Source organism: Prunus avium, chromosome 1 (genome assembly GCF_965620075.1).
Source record: "Prunus avium chromosome 1, drPruAviu1.hap1.1, whole genome shotgun sequence".
NCBI classification, from domain to species: Eukaryota; Viridiplantae; Streptophyta; class Magnoliopsida; order Rosales; family Rosaceae; genus Prunus; species Prunus avium.
The window spans coordinates 20,162,944-20,178,193 of NC_142284.1; the positions used below are offsets into that span (position 1 = coordinate 20,162,944).

At 36.8% G+C, this 15,250-nt stretch overlaps 2 protein-coding genes, 1 long non-coding RNA gene and 1 pseudogene across 3 annotated transcripts; 1 reads left to right on the forward strand and 3 right to left on the reverse strand.

The window, feature by feature from the left end:
* The first annotated feature begins 662 nt into the window (after positions 1-662).
* LOC148297520 (DNA repair protein XRCC3 homolog pseudogene) lies at positions 663-1,544 on the forward strand (annotated as a pseudogene).
* A 305-nt stretch (positions 1,545-1,849) lies between these two features.
* LOC148297521 (uncharacterized) lies at positions 1,850-3,229 on the reverse strand. Its single transcript, XM_088247411.1, has one exon. It carries the CDS (start codon positions 3,227-3,229, stop codon positions 1,850-1,852), a length of 1,380 nt encoding a protein of 459 aa, XP_088103537.1.
* A 129-nt stretch (positions 3,230-3,358) lies between these two features.
* Positions 3,359-4,209, reverse strand: LOC148297522 (uncharacterized). Its single transcript, XM_088247412.1, has one exon. The coding sequence runs from the start codon at positions 4,160-4,162 to the stop codon at positions 3,359-3,361; it is 804 nt and encodes a 267-aa protein (XP_088103538.1). The 5' UTR covers positions 4,163-4,209.
* A 5,696-nt stretch (positions 4,210-9,905) lies between these two features.
* LOC148297523 (uncharacterized) lies at positions 9,906-11,351 on the reverse strand. The gene is made up of 3 exons (XR_015836467.1): positions 11,282-11,351; positions 10,246-10,436; positions 9,906-9,953 (listed from the first exon to the last, which is right to left on the reverse strand). It is a non-coding gene; the product is annotated as an uncharacterized LOC148297523 (long non-coding RNA).
* Between the last annotated feature and the right edge of the window lie 3,899 nt (positions 11,352-15,250).

Genomic DNA, 15,250 nt, shown 5'->3' on the forward strand with positions numbered 1-15,250 from the left:
TTCAAGGAATCAGAAGAAATGGCCAAGTTGAAGCAAGAACAAGTGGAAAGGGGATTTGAACTATTTCGTAAGTTTGCAAAAATAGTGGATCCGGCAGGAAACTGGGCCAACATCACTGTGGGCGGGGTCATGAATTTCATGGGTCGTGGTCGCCACACTTGAACAGTATGCAAACTTCAAATTTGTCAACAGCAGGGAAATGGAACTATGAGGTGGCGTATTTTTGTATTATGTAACCATGGGGTGGCCTGTTGTTGTATTATGTAAGTTTGGAAATAGGATTTTATGGAATGATCATGCCTCTTTTTGTATTTGTGCGTATACAGTTTATCGGTGTCCAGTTGAGTGGCGATATAGCAGCAATAACTATACAATAAACAAGCGTTTAATGGCAATATTATGTCAATAAGAGTACAATAGAGAGATGATAGAGTTACAATATGATCCTATTACAGTACGTACTGCATCAGAATGTTTTTCAAATTATTTGGTCCTCAACAATTTGGTGAAAAAAAAAAAAAAAAGTAATTACAACCTGGAAAAAGGATGAAGTATACATCCCTTAAAAGACATATGGCCTACATTACAGACCTTCAAAATGAACTCTATATATATAATGCATGCCTTGTGGCACCATCACATCCCCCCTAAATTACAGAAACATGACACCCCAAAACCTCATGCTCCTTCCTCTTTCAACCCCTAAATTATCCATTGGATGCCCAATACTAGATCACTGCTTGGGGGGTGGGATACCCTGCAACTCCATAACAGAATTGGTAGGGGAGAGTGGTTCCGGGAAGACGTAGCTTTGTCTCCAACTTACGGTACGAGCTCAGCTCCCACCCTCACATGGCGGACTAGGGGGCTCCTCCGTCTACATATTCACAGAATTTAGCTTCTCATTTCGTCGATTGCAACAACTAGGCAACCTTTATCATGCATCATACCCCAACTTAATAAGGTTGGAGCCATTGGAAGACATATATGTTTGTGGTGTTCATGATGCTCAAGAACTCATCCATGTCCTTGGAGACATAGAAGCATTTATTGCCATTGATCACACCCGCCTACCTGTCAAACTCATTGTCATTGATTCCATTGCTGCATTGTTCCGATCAAAGTATCAGACAACACCGGCAGATTTGAAACGGCGGTCTGAATTGTTCTTCAACATATCTGGGACATTGAAGGGTTTAGCAAATAAGTTTGGGTTGGCGGTGGTTGTCACCAACCAAGTGGTGGATTTTATTGGGCCACATGATGGAGTGAATGGGGTGAGGTTGGGAAACTTGGAGTCCCTGGACACATCAGGCAGACGGGTGAGTCCAGCTTTGGGACTGGCTTGGGCACATTGCATAAATTCAAGAGTGTTCTTGGCAAGACATGAGCAATCTATTGGGGTTAACATTCGTAATGCTCCTTCAACAACTATATGTAGTCAAACACATAGGACATTTCACCTTGTATTTGCCCCACATCTGGCCTATGCATCCGCCGAATTTGTAATCAGAAAAGAAGGTTTAGTCGGAGTATCAGGGTAACTGTGTAATAAAGGAATTCTAAGAACTTTAATGTTTTGGATCCTTTTGGAATTAATTCCAGGCCCTTTAATTTCGCACTCAAATTATAATAGCAATCTGGAAGCAATACCAGTGCAATAAAAGTACAATAAAATAGCAATCTGGAAGCAATACAGCATGCTGTAGCAATGCAACCCAAATTATGCAAATTTAAAACAATTCTCATTCAACATAACACGAAACCCACCACAAATAAAAGTAAAGTTTACATGACCTACCAAAGCAACACAAATCATATTGTCTAAGATACATTGCGCAATGGAATATTACAAATCATATTGACTTCGAACATCTTCAGGAATATCCCACCTTCCGTGAGGCTGTACCGGGTAGATGCTATCCGAATAAACATCCATCCAAGTTTTCCGAGTGTAATACCGAGAAGCCTTTGAGTATACATTTACTTTCAAGAAGCGGCAAACTGCAACTACATGCTTGCAAGGTAGCTGCTCAAGCTGAAACTTTCTACAACTACAACTGTTGTTCGTCAAATCTACGAGGCCGTCCATATAACCGTCCAAAACATTATACTGTGCATTATTTACTTTAACCACATTCATCCTTGCAGCATCCTCCAACCTGTTCCTCAACTTCTTCTCTCCAAAATTGGGGCACAATGTTGTTGTGCAATTCAAAGCCAAGTCACGACGTTCGGTGAACCATTTCACAAGGAGATTCATAATTTCCCCTATCAAATGAACCACTGGCATCATCCTTGCAAACCTAAGGACTGAGTGGATTGACTCCGTAATATTTGTTGTCATTACATTGTAGCGGCGTCCATCCATGTGAGCTCTAGACCACTTATGTAACCCTGCGTCTTCAAGATATTGAGCAACATGTTCCTTTCGCTTGATCTTGCGAAAATGACAATCAAATTCAGCAATGGAATAAGATTTCGCAGCCTTCTCAAAGTTCATAAGTATGCGATCATGCTTTTTCAACTTGCAAGTGCGTTTCATGTTCCCCTTCATATGATAAAAGCATATGCCATGTTGCGCCGTTGGAAAAACTTTGTTCCACACATTCTCTATGCTAACATTGCGATCAGAAATAATAACAAGATTGGGACACTCACCAATGGCTTCATGAAGTTTAGTGAAAAACCAATGCCATGATGCATCCGTCTCCAAATCCCCAATCCCAAAAGCAAGAGGATATATATTTCGATTACCATCAAATGCATTTGCTACAAACATAACACCCTTGTACTTGGATTTTAAATGAGTGGCATCCACGGCTATCACTGGGCGCATGGAAGAACGAAACCCTCTAATACATGCGCCAACCGCCATAAATAAATACACCAAGTGATTGTTCTCATCAGTTTGGATGTGTGTTTTTGTGCCGGGATTCATACGCTCCAATTCATAGCAATAAGCTGGAAGGATATAATATGCCTCCTCCACTGATCCTCTAATGGACAATAGAGCTAACTCCCTTGCTTTCCAAGCTTTCGAATAATGGATGCTGAAACCAAAGTTGTGTTTCACATCTCTCATAATGTTACTTGGTGTGTATATTGTCCGAGAATCCTTAAACTTCCTTTTAAATGAAGTGGCTACAAGTGCTGCAGTTGCTTGACGATGGTTGTCACTTACAACCCTCAAATCACATTTATGGACAGTTGTACACCTCACAATCATGAAGCTGTTATCTCCAAATCTCGATGCTCGGACTCGCCATGGGCATGGACTTTGACAACAAACCACAACCAACCTCTTAGTGCAAGACGATTGCACCTTAAATTCAAAGTGGCCTCTTAATGCGATCAACTATAACTCCGTCAACAATGCTTTCTTAGTAGAGAAAATTTGCCCAACTGTAATTTTCGGATTCCAATGACTTCGCAAAAACCCCCCATCCAAATATGCTTCTCCATCATTTACACCGGCTTCATTGTACCGGTTCTGTTCACCTATTTCATTCGAATAATGTTCACGAATGGGTTCAGATTCTCCTCCTAAACGCATTATTGGCAGTTGGGCAGATGTGTTCAAGCAGCCCAAAATAGGAGGGGCAGAGTACACTGACACTTCATTTCTTTCAGTACCATTATCACCACCATGCATCTGATCCACCTCGCTAAAATCAATCATATCCATAAAATCTGTCCCTATTTCACCTCCCACATCAGTGCCATTTGTATTATTCCAAGTTACTTGATTGCTTTCAACAATGCCAACTGAAGAACGACCCATCCGACTACTGTCTGTCGTCATATGCATACTATCAACTACATCATTTCTCAGTCCTTTATCTTCTATACTCACGAGTAAGGGAGCTAGTTTTGAAGGTGTTACCTCACAATTGTACTTCATAAAAAATTTGACATCATCATCGTCCTCAATCTTTATGTGCTTCCACTCATTCGAGGCCACCAAAACTAAGAATTTTAAGCTAACCTTGTCTTCCCTGCCGTTTGTATTACGAATCTGATGCACACGGTCCAACAGTTCAGCAAATTTGATGGTCCGTGGAACTATTAAGCCTTTTGACTCACCCCCTTCGTATTTGCACATCTTCTTCGAGGTGACCCATTTTCCATTGTAGCACACGAGAATAACAATTGTCTCCATTTCTGACCATGACAAAACAACATTTCATTAACACAATATAACCACAATAACCATACAATACAATAGCAATATAACAACAATATAAAAGCAATATAATAGCAATATAAGATCAACATAACAGCAATACGACAGTGAAATAAGAGGAACGCAACAACAGTACAACAGTAACACATCAGCAATCACACTATACAGATATACTACATCAAATGGAAAATCCCAAGTTTCAAGATTCACATATCCAGACCAATCTAAGTGCAATTGGTACAAACCCAGATGACTGAGCATGAATATTCAACAAAACCTAACCAAAGCAATTAAAACCAAAACGAATTTAACACAAACCCAAACAATCAAAATATAACCCATTTCACATAATCCCACTGATTTTAAGAAAATAACCATCAACACTACCTTTTCGAGGTCGACAATCCACTAAAGCTTCAAGGTTGCAAGCAGCTATTCAGAAGACATACCTAAAGGGAGGGGTTCGCGGTTCCAAACAGAGAGCAAGAGACCGAATAGAGGGAGAAAAAGACATAACGAAGCTAGAGAGAGAAAGAGCTACGCTATGAGAAAGAGAGCAAAGAGAGAGACAGAGAGTTGCGCTAGAGAGAGAGAGAGCCAAGACAAACACAGAGAGCTGCGTTAGACAGAAACCAAAGAGAAAGAGAGTTGTGCCAGAGAGAGAGAGAGAGAGCTGAGTGACCTAAGAGAGAACAAAATTTCTGAAGTTGTGAAAATTCAGCAATAAGTGGACAATAATTTTATATTTAGAGGTGATAGTTGTACAAATATTGTGTGGGGGGGGGGGGGGGGTGGTATTTTTAGTTAAGATTATAAAATTGGGGGTATATACCGCTATTTTTAGTTGTACAAATATTTTTGGGAAATAGCCCTATATGCCACCAATTTTATAATCTGAATTAAAAATACCACCCCTCCCCAATTTTTGTACAACTATCACCTATAAATATAAAATTATTGTCCACTTATTGCTGAATTTTCACAAGTTCAGAAATTTTGTTCTCTCTTAGGTCACTCAGCTCTCTCTCTCTCTCTCTGGCACAGCTCTCTTTCTCTTTGGTTTCTGTCTAACGCAGCTCTCTGTGTCTCTCTTGGCTCTCTCTCTCTTGGCTCTCTCTCTCTCTAGCGCAACTCTCTGTCTCTCTCTTTGCTATCTTTCTCATAGCGCAGCTCTTTCTCTCTCTAGCTTCGTTATGTCTTTTTCTCCCTCTATTCAATCTCTTGCTCTGTGTTTGGAACCGCGAACCCCTCCCTTTAGGTATGTCTTCTGAATAGCTGCTTGCAACCTTGAAGCTTTAGTGGATTGCCGACCTCGAAAAGGTAGTGTTGATGGTTATTTTCTTAAAATCAGTGGGATTATGTGAAATGGGTTATATTTTGATTGTTTGGGTTTGTGTTAAATTCTTTTTGGCTTTAATTGCTTTGGGTTAGGTTTTGTTGAATATTCATGCTCAGTCATCTGGGTTTGTACCAATTGCACTTAGATTGGTCTGGATATGTGAATCTTGAAACTTGGGATTTTCCATTTGATGTAGTAGATCTGTATAGTGTGATTCTGATGTGTTATTGGTATACTGTTGTTGTGTTCCTCTTATTTTACCGTCGTATTGCTGTTATATTGCTGTTATATTGCCATTGTATTGTATGGTTATTGTGGTTATTTGTTCTATTTCTAAGTTGATTCAATTCTCTTATGAAAATTTATTTGAAGTCTTATACATAGTTTTTGCTCTAATTTTTCGTTTTGAATTATTCGTTAAAGTTTATTTATTTATTCATTTAAAATTTTGGAATTGATGAGATATCTGGTCTGGGCTTGAGATTACCCTAATTTATTGTTCTTTATTGTGATTGTGATTTTAGCTAAGGATTGGGTGATGTGTTTTTGTTTTGGGTCATTTGATATGGTTTTGAGATTGGTTTCATATCTATGATTTTGGTTAGTGTTAAAGTAAATAAATGGGTATTTCATTCCTGTGGTTTTTGTGGAGGTACACCATTGTATCATACTTATTTTCTCTTCTGATGATATGGTTCTATAATGTATTTGTTTGGTCAGGCTGGTTTGATAAGTGCATGAGCCGTGCTGAAAAGTGGCAAAAAAAACTTAAAATGCAGAGCAATAGGCTCCTTAAATACACAAGTTGAAATGCCTCAGCAGGTTTGTACCTGTCGGTGCATGGATTTAAATGTGTTATTGACTCTTCAACTTTCATAATATTTTTATATTGTGAAAAATGAAAAGATTATGTTCATTGTATCAAAGTTACCTGTAAGTAATAAGATCATGTCGTAGTGAAAGATAAGCCCCTGCCATCATTTAATCTCACTCTGTTCTTTACCTTTTACTGAGGCCCTCAGTATAGTCTCTTATGTAGTGTTTTTTGGTATATATGATCACTGCTCTAATTAATTTTTCTACTTGCAGACGAAACTTAAACTTACTGGGAATCCACGTGGTCGTTTAGTGACATATTCAGAAACTCAGAGTCTGATGGTTTGTTTCTAAGAATCTTTTTTCTTCTGGTTGCTGACTTTATCCTGGTTGAAAATATTGAACAGAGGTCTTCGCATTTATTAATTATTATGGACTCATGTAAAGCATCTGTGCCCATTGTTTTTCACAACAAGGAAAGAAAATAACCTATAGATTACACTGCGATTAGATGCTAAAATTAGTAAAGCATTGATGGAGCATTATGCTTTAGGTTTGCATTCCCCTTGTTTCCAGTTAATTTTACACCATGAGATTGGGGGAAGGGAAAGAGGTCAAATAGGGATTCCTTTAGAGCTATTCCCAATTAATTTTTTCTTTCCAAGATGCAAGCAGGAGGCTTAAGGCTACTGAGAATCATATGCCTGTGATTTCTTTCCCATGCCCTACAAAATTTCTTAGATTTATATGGGGGTGGGTTGGGCCATGTTGTGTATGAAGGTTTGTCTGTCTTTAATAATGATTTCTCTCAGGGTGTAATTCCATTCAGAGCTATCTCATTTGCAATATGTGTTTTTTGAACCATTGGGAAAGCATGATGGCATGTAAGTGAGCTCCTGACTCGTGCTATGTTTTGTTTTTGGCATCTAATGTGCCAATCATAAAAATGGTATATTCTTGGTTCTGTTGTTCCTAACAATTTCTCATTTCCTTAGAATAATCATAGCAAGGTTAATATCATTTATTGTTGTGAGTGCATCTAGTGATAGACGTTGAGGACAGAAAGTGCATGTGAAGAAATTGTTTTGTTCAAATAAAAGAAACCTGCATAGAGTGATGTAAAAGATAATGTTTACGTGATTTTTTTTTGTGTGGTTAATGTATTAAATATCTAAGAAATAAAAGCAGATTTCAATTACAAGTCTTTGGATTCAACATAGTAGGGTAGTTCAAGTAAATAAATGGGTATTTCATTCCTGTGGTTTTTGTGGAGGTACACCATTGTATCATGCTTATTTTCTCTTCTGATGATATTGTTCTATAATGTATTTGTTTGGTCAGGCTGGCTTGATAAGTGCATGAGCTATGCTGAAAAGTGGTAAAAAAACTTAAAATGCAGAGCAATAGGCTCCTTAAATACACAATTTTGCATAGCAAAAGGTGCTTTTTGGTGTAAAAAATGCTCGTTTGAATACAATAGTAGGGTAATAGGCTCTTTGAATACAATGATATAATAATAGGCTATTGATAAGTGCTGAGTTTGTTTTGTTTTGTTTTTAAAAAAAAATATGTGAGCTTAATTATGAATTTGAATGCAATATTTTTGAACAGTTGATTTATAATAGAAAAACAACATGCATACATTATGAACAACGACTCTTTGATCATAGGATATTGGTATTGCTAGTAGCTAGTTATTAGTATTTGTGTCCAAGAAGACCCCATTGTGAGCACAACTTTGACAGAGTGGTTATAGAGATAAGAGGTGCTAAGAAATTAGATATTCTAATTTGTTCAATTACATTGCACCATCTTATTATAGTTACAGCTAACCTCAACTGGCTTACTGAACAGTTGTAACCGATAAAAGAGTTATAACCAACACTATTTATTTGGATATGACAATTTTCTAAATGGCTTTGAGCCATTGAATTAGTAGGTCAGTTGTAAATAGCTGGGGTTTTGTTTATGCTCTGTATTTTTTGTTTATTTTTCACTTAATATCCTATAATATGCTGTTGATAAGTGCTAATTGTTTATTGCTTGTTATTGTCTATATTGCAACGGACTGAAATTATTTTTATAATATTGGCGTGTAAGGAAATATAGTTTCTCCAATTAAGTTGATGATTGCAGAGGAAGAAAAGTTCCAAGGAAAAGCATTGTCCCTATCCCATACAAAGACTGCAATCAGTACCATGAAGGAGAAATTCAGTCAGCAATAGCTACGAAGGTTTGAAGAGAGCTGTTTTGGTCATCTCCTACTGATTGAGGAGCTGAAGTGGACTTCGCCAATTGTCCACGGCTTGTTACTGAGGAAGGCTGATCCGAAGACAGTTTCCCAAGTGAAAGGACAAAGACATGGATCTTTTGATGGACCTGTAGTAAGGGTGAGTGCTGCTTCAGTTCATCTCACCCGAGTACATGGATTTTTTGTTGCCTTCGTTTTCCCTTCGCGGGATAGTATTGTTAAGGTTCGGTGGCGATTTGTTTTGCATGTGTAAAATGTAGTCTGTAATGGATGTGTGTCTATTGTATGTAGATTCACTTAATATTGATGTTATATTGTATGTATATTGCTTAATATTGCCTTTGTATTGTATAGATATTGTATGCATATTGCCACCCTATTGGATGTATATTGTAATACTATTGCTATCGTATTATCCTTATATTGCTCTAATATTGCCTATATAGTGTAAGTATATTGGCCTAATATTGCTATTATATCGTATGTCATGGCATTTGGTCTAATAACAGTCTCCACTTCGTTCAAAGTAATCCTGAATTCAAATATAACGAACACGACAATTGTTATCCATCCTTATATTACCATGAATTGATGTTGACCTTTCAAATGATAGTTGGAGTTGCACATCGATTCATATTCAAAAGGAAAGTAATTCTCTCCCTCAATGAATCATCGTTCAAAAGAAGGCAGCTATCAAATATTGGGTACAAAAATGCAATATCCACGGTAAATTAATTGGGCACAAACCACATATTACAAAACCAGGATGATTTTTGGCATGCTTGACAAGAGAAGGGCCAAATACAACAGAAAAGAAAATCCATTCAAGCTTGTACAATGGAGCGCACAATAACCCTTTTACATGTCCTTCCAACACCAGTGTGAAGTATCATTGGATGGTACCGTAGAACTCTAGGTCCATGCGGAATTTGAAAGAAGAAAACTTATTCGGAATCTTTCATATTTGTAACCACTTTGCTTGTTCTCGGAGGAAGAAACAAAAATAATAATAATAATAAACGGTGTGATTTCAATTATTTCAAAAGATTGATGTCAATACTGTTTGTTTGACATTATAAGGGCATCTCTCACACAATTAAGACCACAAAATAAACTAAACATGCTATAAGCTCCACAGTAATATTTACTTCATCTCCATAATCAGAATATTGGGGGAAAAAAACCACGGAGAAATACATGAAATGAAAAACAACTCGGCAGTGACTATGAGATTGTGTACATAAAACTTGGAACAACCAAACCAATTAAAGCTAAGCCATCTCATACGTATGCCTACATAAAATAACAGTGTATGGTCATCTTCTTTAGAATATTGCAATCAACACTTGGTTGAGACCGACCTGCAAAAAAAACTGGGTTAAGTACAAAGATAGAGTTTATGAATGGCAGTTCCAGAATTAGGACCTATGTTAATTTGTAACTGCCACCGAGTCAGTTCATAGTGCCAAATGCAGCTATCTGGCACACATATATGACAAGCCAAAAGAAAAAAAGCAAAGTAAAAAAGAAAAAAGAGGCATGACATCAATGGGAACCTCAGCAGAAAGCATCAGATATGCATACAAGCATATTGGCTCCATTACAATGTTCAAGAATGATGTAAATACTAGATAAAAGAGTTCTTATTCAAACCTCAGCAGGTTTCTCGGTTTCATTCCTGGACCCTCCCTCCCAATAATATAACAACTTGAACAATATAAGGAAACTTCAGGGCGATTGCCCCAAAAAGGTTATGTAGAAACATGAAATACATAAGTACTCTCCCTAAGAACTGCTTAGATTTCATCCTCCTCAAATGGATCTTGTTCAGGGTAGTCACCAACCTGAAATTGCATTAGTCACATTAGTCAACTCCATGAACAAGTCATGCAGGAAATACACAAAGGCACTCAATAGACTGTTAGCTAAAAGGTTTGAAGTTAAGAATTTTACAATGATATTACTTATCCGCTGTGAATGAATATAAAGAAACCCTTTCAATTAGGTCTGTAAAAGCAATTTCATTTCACATAAGACACTTCAGATGGAAAAAGTATGTGCACTAGAATGGTAGGAATCCAATTGCATTTAACAGTCATTGCTGACTCCACGATTTGCAATTAACCAAGTCATCATTGAGGAATAGTTCCTAAGCTAACTCCCCGCCTTAACCTTGAGTTCTTCTTCTAATGTATAACAGTAAAAGTCTTAATTTTTTATTTATTGAAAAACACTCACACCTTCTAGATTAAATTGTCAAATAGGACTCCATATATCGAATTTTACCTTAATCATTGACAAATTTCATTTATCATACTTTTGCAACAGTTCCCAATAATACAAAATCTACGAGTCCCTCTTAACAAAACTACCAGAGACATATCACTTAGTTATCACAGTTTGCAACATTGGATGACAGTCCATACCAAGAAGGATATAGGTGAACTTTCAGCTTATCCAGGGCTAAAAGGTGAGCCCCAAACTATTGTTCTGTTCATGAAGCGGTTGAAATACCACAGATGGGTGACAACCTATGAGCTAACAGGTCATATTAAACTTTAAAACAAACACATTCCTGTTCCTTGTGAAACAGCCAATCGAACCAAACAATAATATACTCCACATCTTGATAGGAAAATCAGGAAAAAAAATCATTTCGAAGTGTTCTAGAATACAAATGCATACGAACCTTTACTTTGTCTGGCCGAACGATTCCACCATGAAGTGGGGGGCAATTGAAATATCTTGTTCCTTTCACCCTATGATATGAAGAAGAGGAATCTCAGCCAAATAATATGCAGAAAACAGGAATGCAAATTTAAAATAGGCAATTCAAAAATGTCCACTCATGGTATAGCAAAATCACAACATGAAAGAATTTTGGTTCTAGCGGATTTAGTAACATACCAAAGATCACCAACATTGTAATAGACACCAATTTCAAGAAATATAAGGTTGTATGTGCAGAATTTCAGAGGGAAGAATATTCAAAATTCACCAATCTTAGAAACTAGTTCAGTGACAAGAATGGCTATTGATTGGATTCATACACATGTGGGGTGAGCCCTAAATTCTCCAAAGCATTTAAAATTGTATAATATGAGTTTAGATTCCATTGTCTTCGTAACACATAACAATTAGTGTTTCATTTTGCTCGTAGTGCACTGTAATATAATGTTGCACTGAATGACACAAACATGATTTACCAAACCTGATAAAAGAGAGAAAGAATGAAGAAAAGCATGCTGTAACAAAACATGTACACTACTAGCTAAAAGGAAGAACAAAAATAATAAAGTAGAAGGGACAAAAAAGTGTATCTTTACTACCAGACAATATTACATGTTATCAACCAAAACCAGATGAGAAGCATCCACCAATTTAACACACACAAAACCAAGCGTCAACCAAGAATTTACTTTTTGCAGGTAAAATGAGAGTTATATATATTATTTCCTATGGGAATTTTCTCCTTGAGCAAAATATACTCACGAGAATGGAAAAATTGTGATGTACTCAATCAAAAGATAGCAGACATAATATATTAGCTCATAGTCTAGCTTACAGATACTAGGCTCTCTTTTTTTTTAGGTTGAACTACTCTACTATGTTGAATCCAAAGACTTGTAATTGAGATCTGCTTTTATTTCTTAGATATTTAATACATTAACCACACAAAAAAAAATCACGTAAACATTATCTTTTACATCACTCTATGCAGGTTTCTTTTATTTGAACAAAACAATTTCTTCACATGCACTTTCTGTCCTCAACGTCTATCACTAGATGCACTCACAACAATAAATGATATTAACCTTGCTATGATTATTCTAAGGAAATGAGAAATTGTTAGGAACAACAGAACCAAGAATATACCATTTTTATGATTGGCACATGAGATGCCAAAAACAAAACATAGCACGAGTCAGGAGCTCACTTACATTCCATCATGCTTTCCCAATGGTTCAAAAAACACATATTGCAAATGAGATAGCTCCGAATGGAATTACACCCTGAGAGAAATCATTATTAAAGACAGACAAACCTTCATACACAACATGGCCCAACCCACCCTCATATAAATCTAAGAAATTTTGTAGGGCATGGGAAAGAAATCACAGGCATATGATTCTCAGTAGCCTTAAGCCTCCTGCTTGCATCTTGGAAAGAAAAAATTAATTGGGAATAGCTCTAAAGGAATCCCTATTTGACCTCTTTCCCTTCCCCCAATCTCATGGTGTAAAATTAACTGGAAACAAGGGGAATGCAAACCTAAAGCATAACGCTCCATCAATGCTTTACTAATTTTAGCATCTAATCGCAGTGTAATATTAATCTATAGGTTATTTTCTTTCCTTGTTGTGAAAAACAATGGGCACAGATGCTTTACATGAGTCCATAATAATTAATAAATGCGAAGATCTCTGTTCAATATTTTCAACCAGGATAAAGTCAGCAACCAGAAGAAAAAAGATTCTTAGAAACAAACCATCAGACTCTGAGTTTCTGAATATGTCACTAAACGACCACGTGGATTCCCAGTAAGTTTAAGTTTCGTCTGCAAGTAGAAAAATTAATTAGAGCAGTGATCATATATACCAAAAAACACTACATAAGAGACTATACTAAGGGCCTCAGTAAAAGGTAAAGAACAAAGTGAGATTAAATGATGGCAGGGGCTTATCTTTCACTACGACATGATCTTATTACTTACAGGTAACTTTGATACAATGAACATAATCTTTTCATTTTTCACAATATAAAAATATTATGAAAGTTGAAGAGTCAATAACACATTTAAATCCATGCACTGACAGGTACAAACCTGCTGAGGCATTTCAACTTGTGTATTTAAGGAGCCTATTGCTCTGCATTTTAAGTTTTTTTTGCCACTTTTCAGCACGGCTCATGCACTTATCAAACCAGCCTGACCAAACAAATACATTATAGAACCATATCATCAGAAGAGAAAATAAGTATGATACAATGGTGTACCTCCACAAAAACCATAGGAATGAAATACCCATTTATTTACTTTAACACTAACCAAAATCATAGATATGAAACCAATCTCAAAACCATATCAAATGACCCAAAACAAAAACACATCACCCAATCCTTAGCTAAAATCACAATCACAATAAAGAACAATAAATTAGGGTAATCTCAAGCCCAGACCAGATATCTCATCAATTCCAAAATTTTAAATGAATAAATAAATAAACTTTAACGAATAATTCAAAACGAAAAATTAGAGCAAAAACTATGTATAAGACTTCAAATAAATTTTCATAAGAGAATTGAATCAACTTAGAAATAGAACAAATAACCACAATAACCATACAATACAATGGCAATATAACAGCAATATAACAGCAATACGACGGTAAAATAAGAGGAACACAACAGCAGTATACCAATAACACATCAGAATCACACTATACAGATCTACTACATCAAATGGAAAATCCCAAGTTTCAAGATTCACATATCCAGACCAATCTAAGTGCAATTGGTACAAACCCAGATGACTGAGCATGAATATTCAACAAAACTTAACCCAAAGCAATTAAAGCCAAAACGAATTTAACACAAACCCAAACAATCAAAATATAACCCATTTCACATAATCCCACTGATTTTAAGAAAATAACCATCAACACTACCTTTTCGAGGTCGGCAATCCACTAAAGCTTCAAGGTTGCAAGCAGCTATTCAGAAGACATACCTAAAGGGAGGGGTTCGCGGTTCCAAACACAGAGCAAGAGACCGAATAGAGGGAGAAAAAGACATAACGAAGCTAGAGAGAGAAAGAGCTACGCTATGAGAAAGAGAGCAAAGAGAGAGACAGAGAGTTGCGCTAGAGAGAGAGAGAGCCAAGACAGACACAGAGAGCTGCGTTAGACAGAAACCAAAGAGAAAGAGAGCTGTGCCAGAGAGAGAGAGAGAGCTGAGTGACCTAAGAAAGAACAAAATTTCTGAACTTGTGAAAATTCAGCAATAAGTGGACAATAATTTTATATTTAGAGGTGATAGTTGTACAAAAATTGGGGAGGGGTGGTATTTTTAGTTCAGATTATAAAATTGGTGGCATATAGGGCTATTTTCCAATATTTTTACTGCCACCGAGAACATATTGTGGGGGAACAATTTCGTTTGTCCCAAAAATGACTTTCTTTACCCCTGAAATTCAAGAGAAAAGCAGATTGATCGTGAGTCTTTTGAGCACAATGGTGTGGTGTGAGCCAAATAGCCTCCGATGCTAAAACCAGTTATGATATCAAAAATTAGGTTTTTCATATTAATAAAACGTTACCTCCTTTTGATGGTTGAAGTTGGGTTTTATATGGCTCGTTAGTGGCTGACTTATCATCATATGAGGCTGCGTTTGGCATTAATTAGGGGCGTTTCTTGCCCATTATGTCACATGTTCAGTCAATTAGCTATTTGACTTGGGATGTGTGGAATACTTGCCCAAAATGTGTGGACATGATCTCCGAGATTGTTGCTACTGTAACGAGGGAGAACTTGGGGGATCAATGCTGATCCATTTTGGAGGCGTGTTGCCCAAGGATTAGTCATGTTTGGACTCACTTCATGGAGCCAAAGGGGAATTGATCTTAGGCCCACATGTCTTCTTAACCCATGTTTGGGTTCA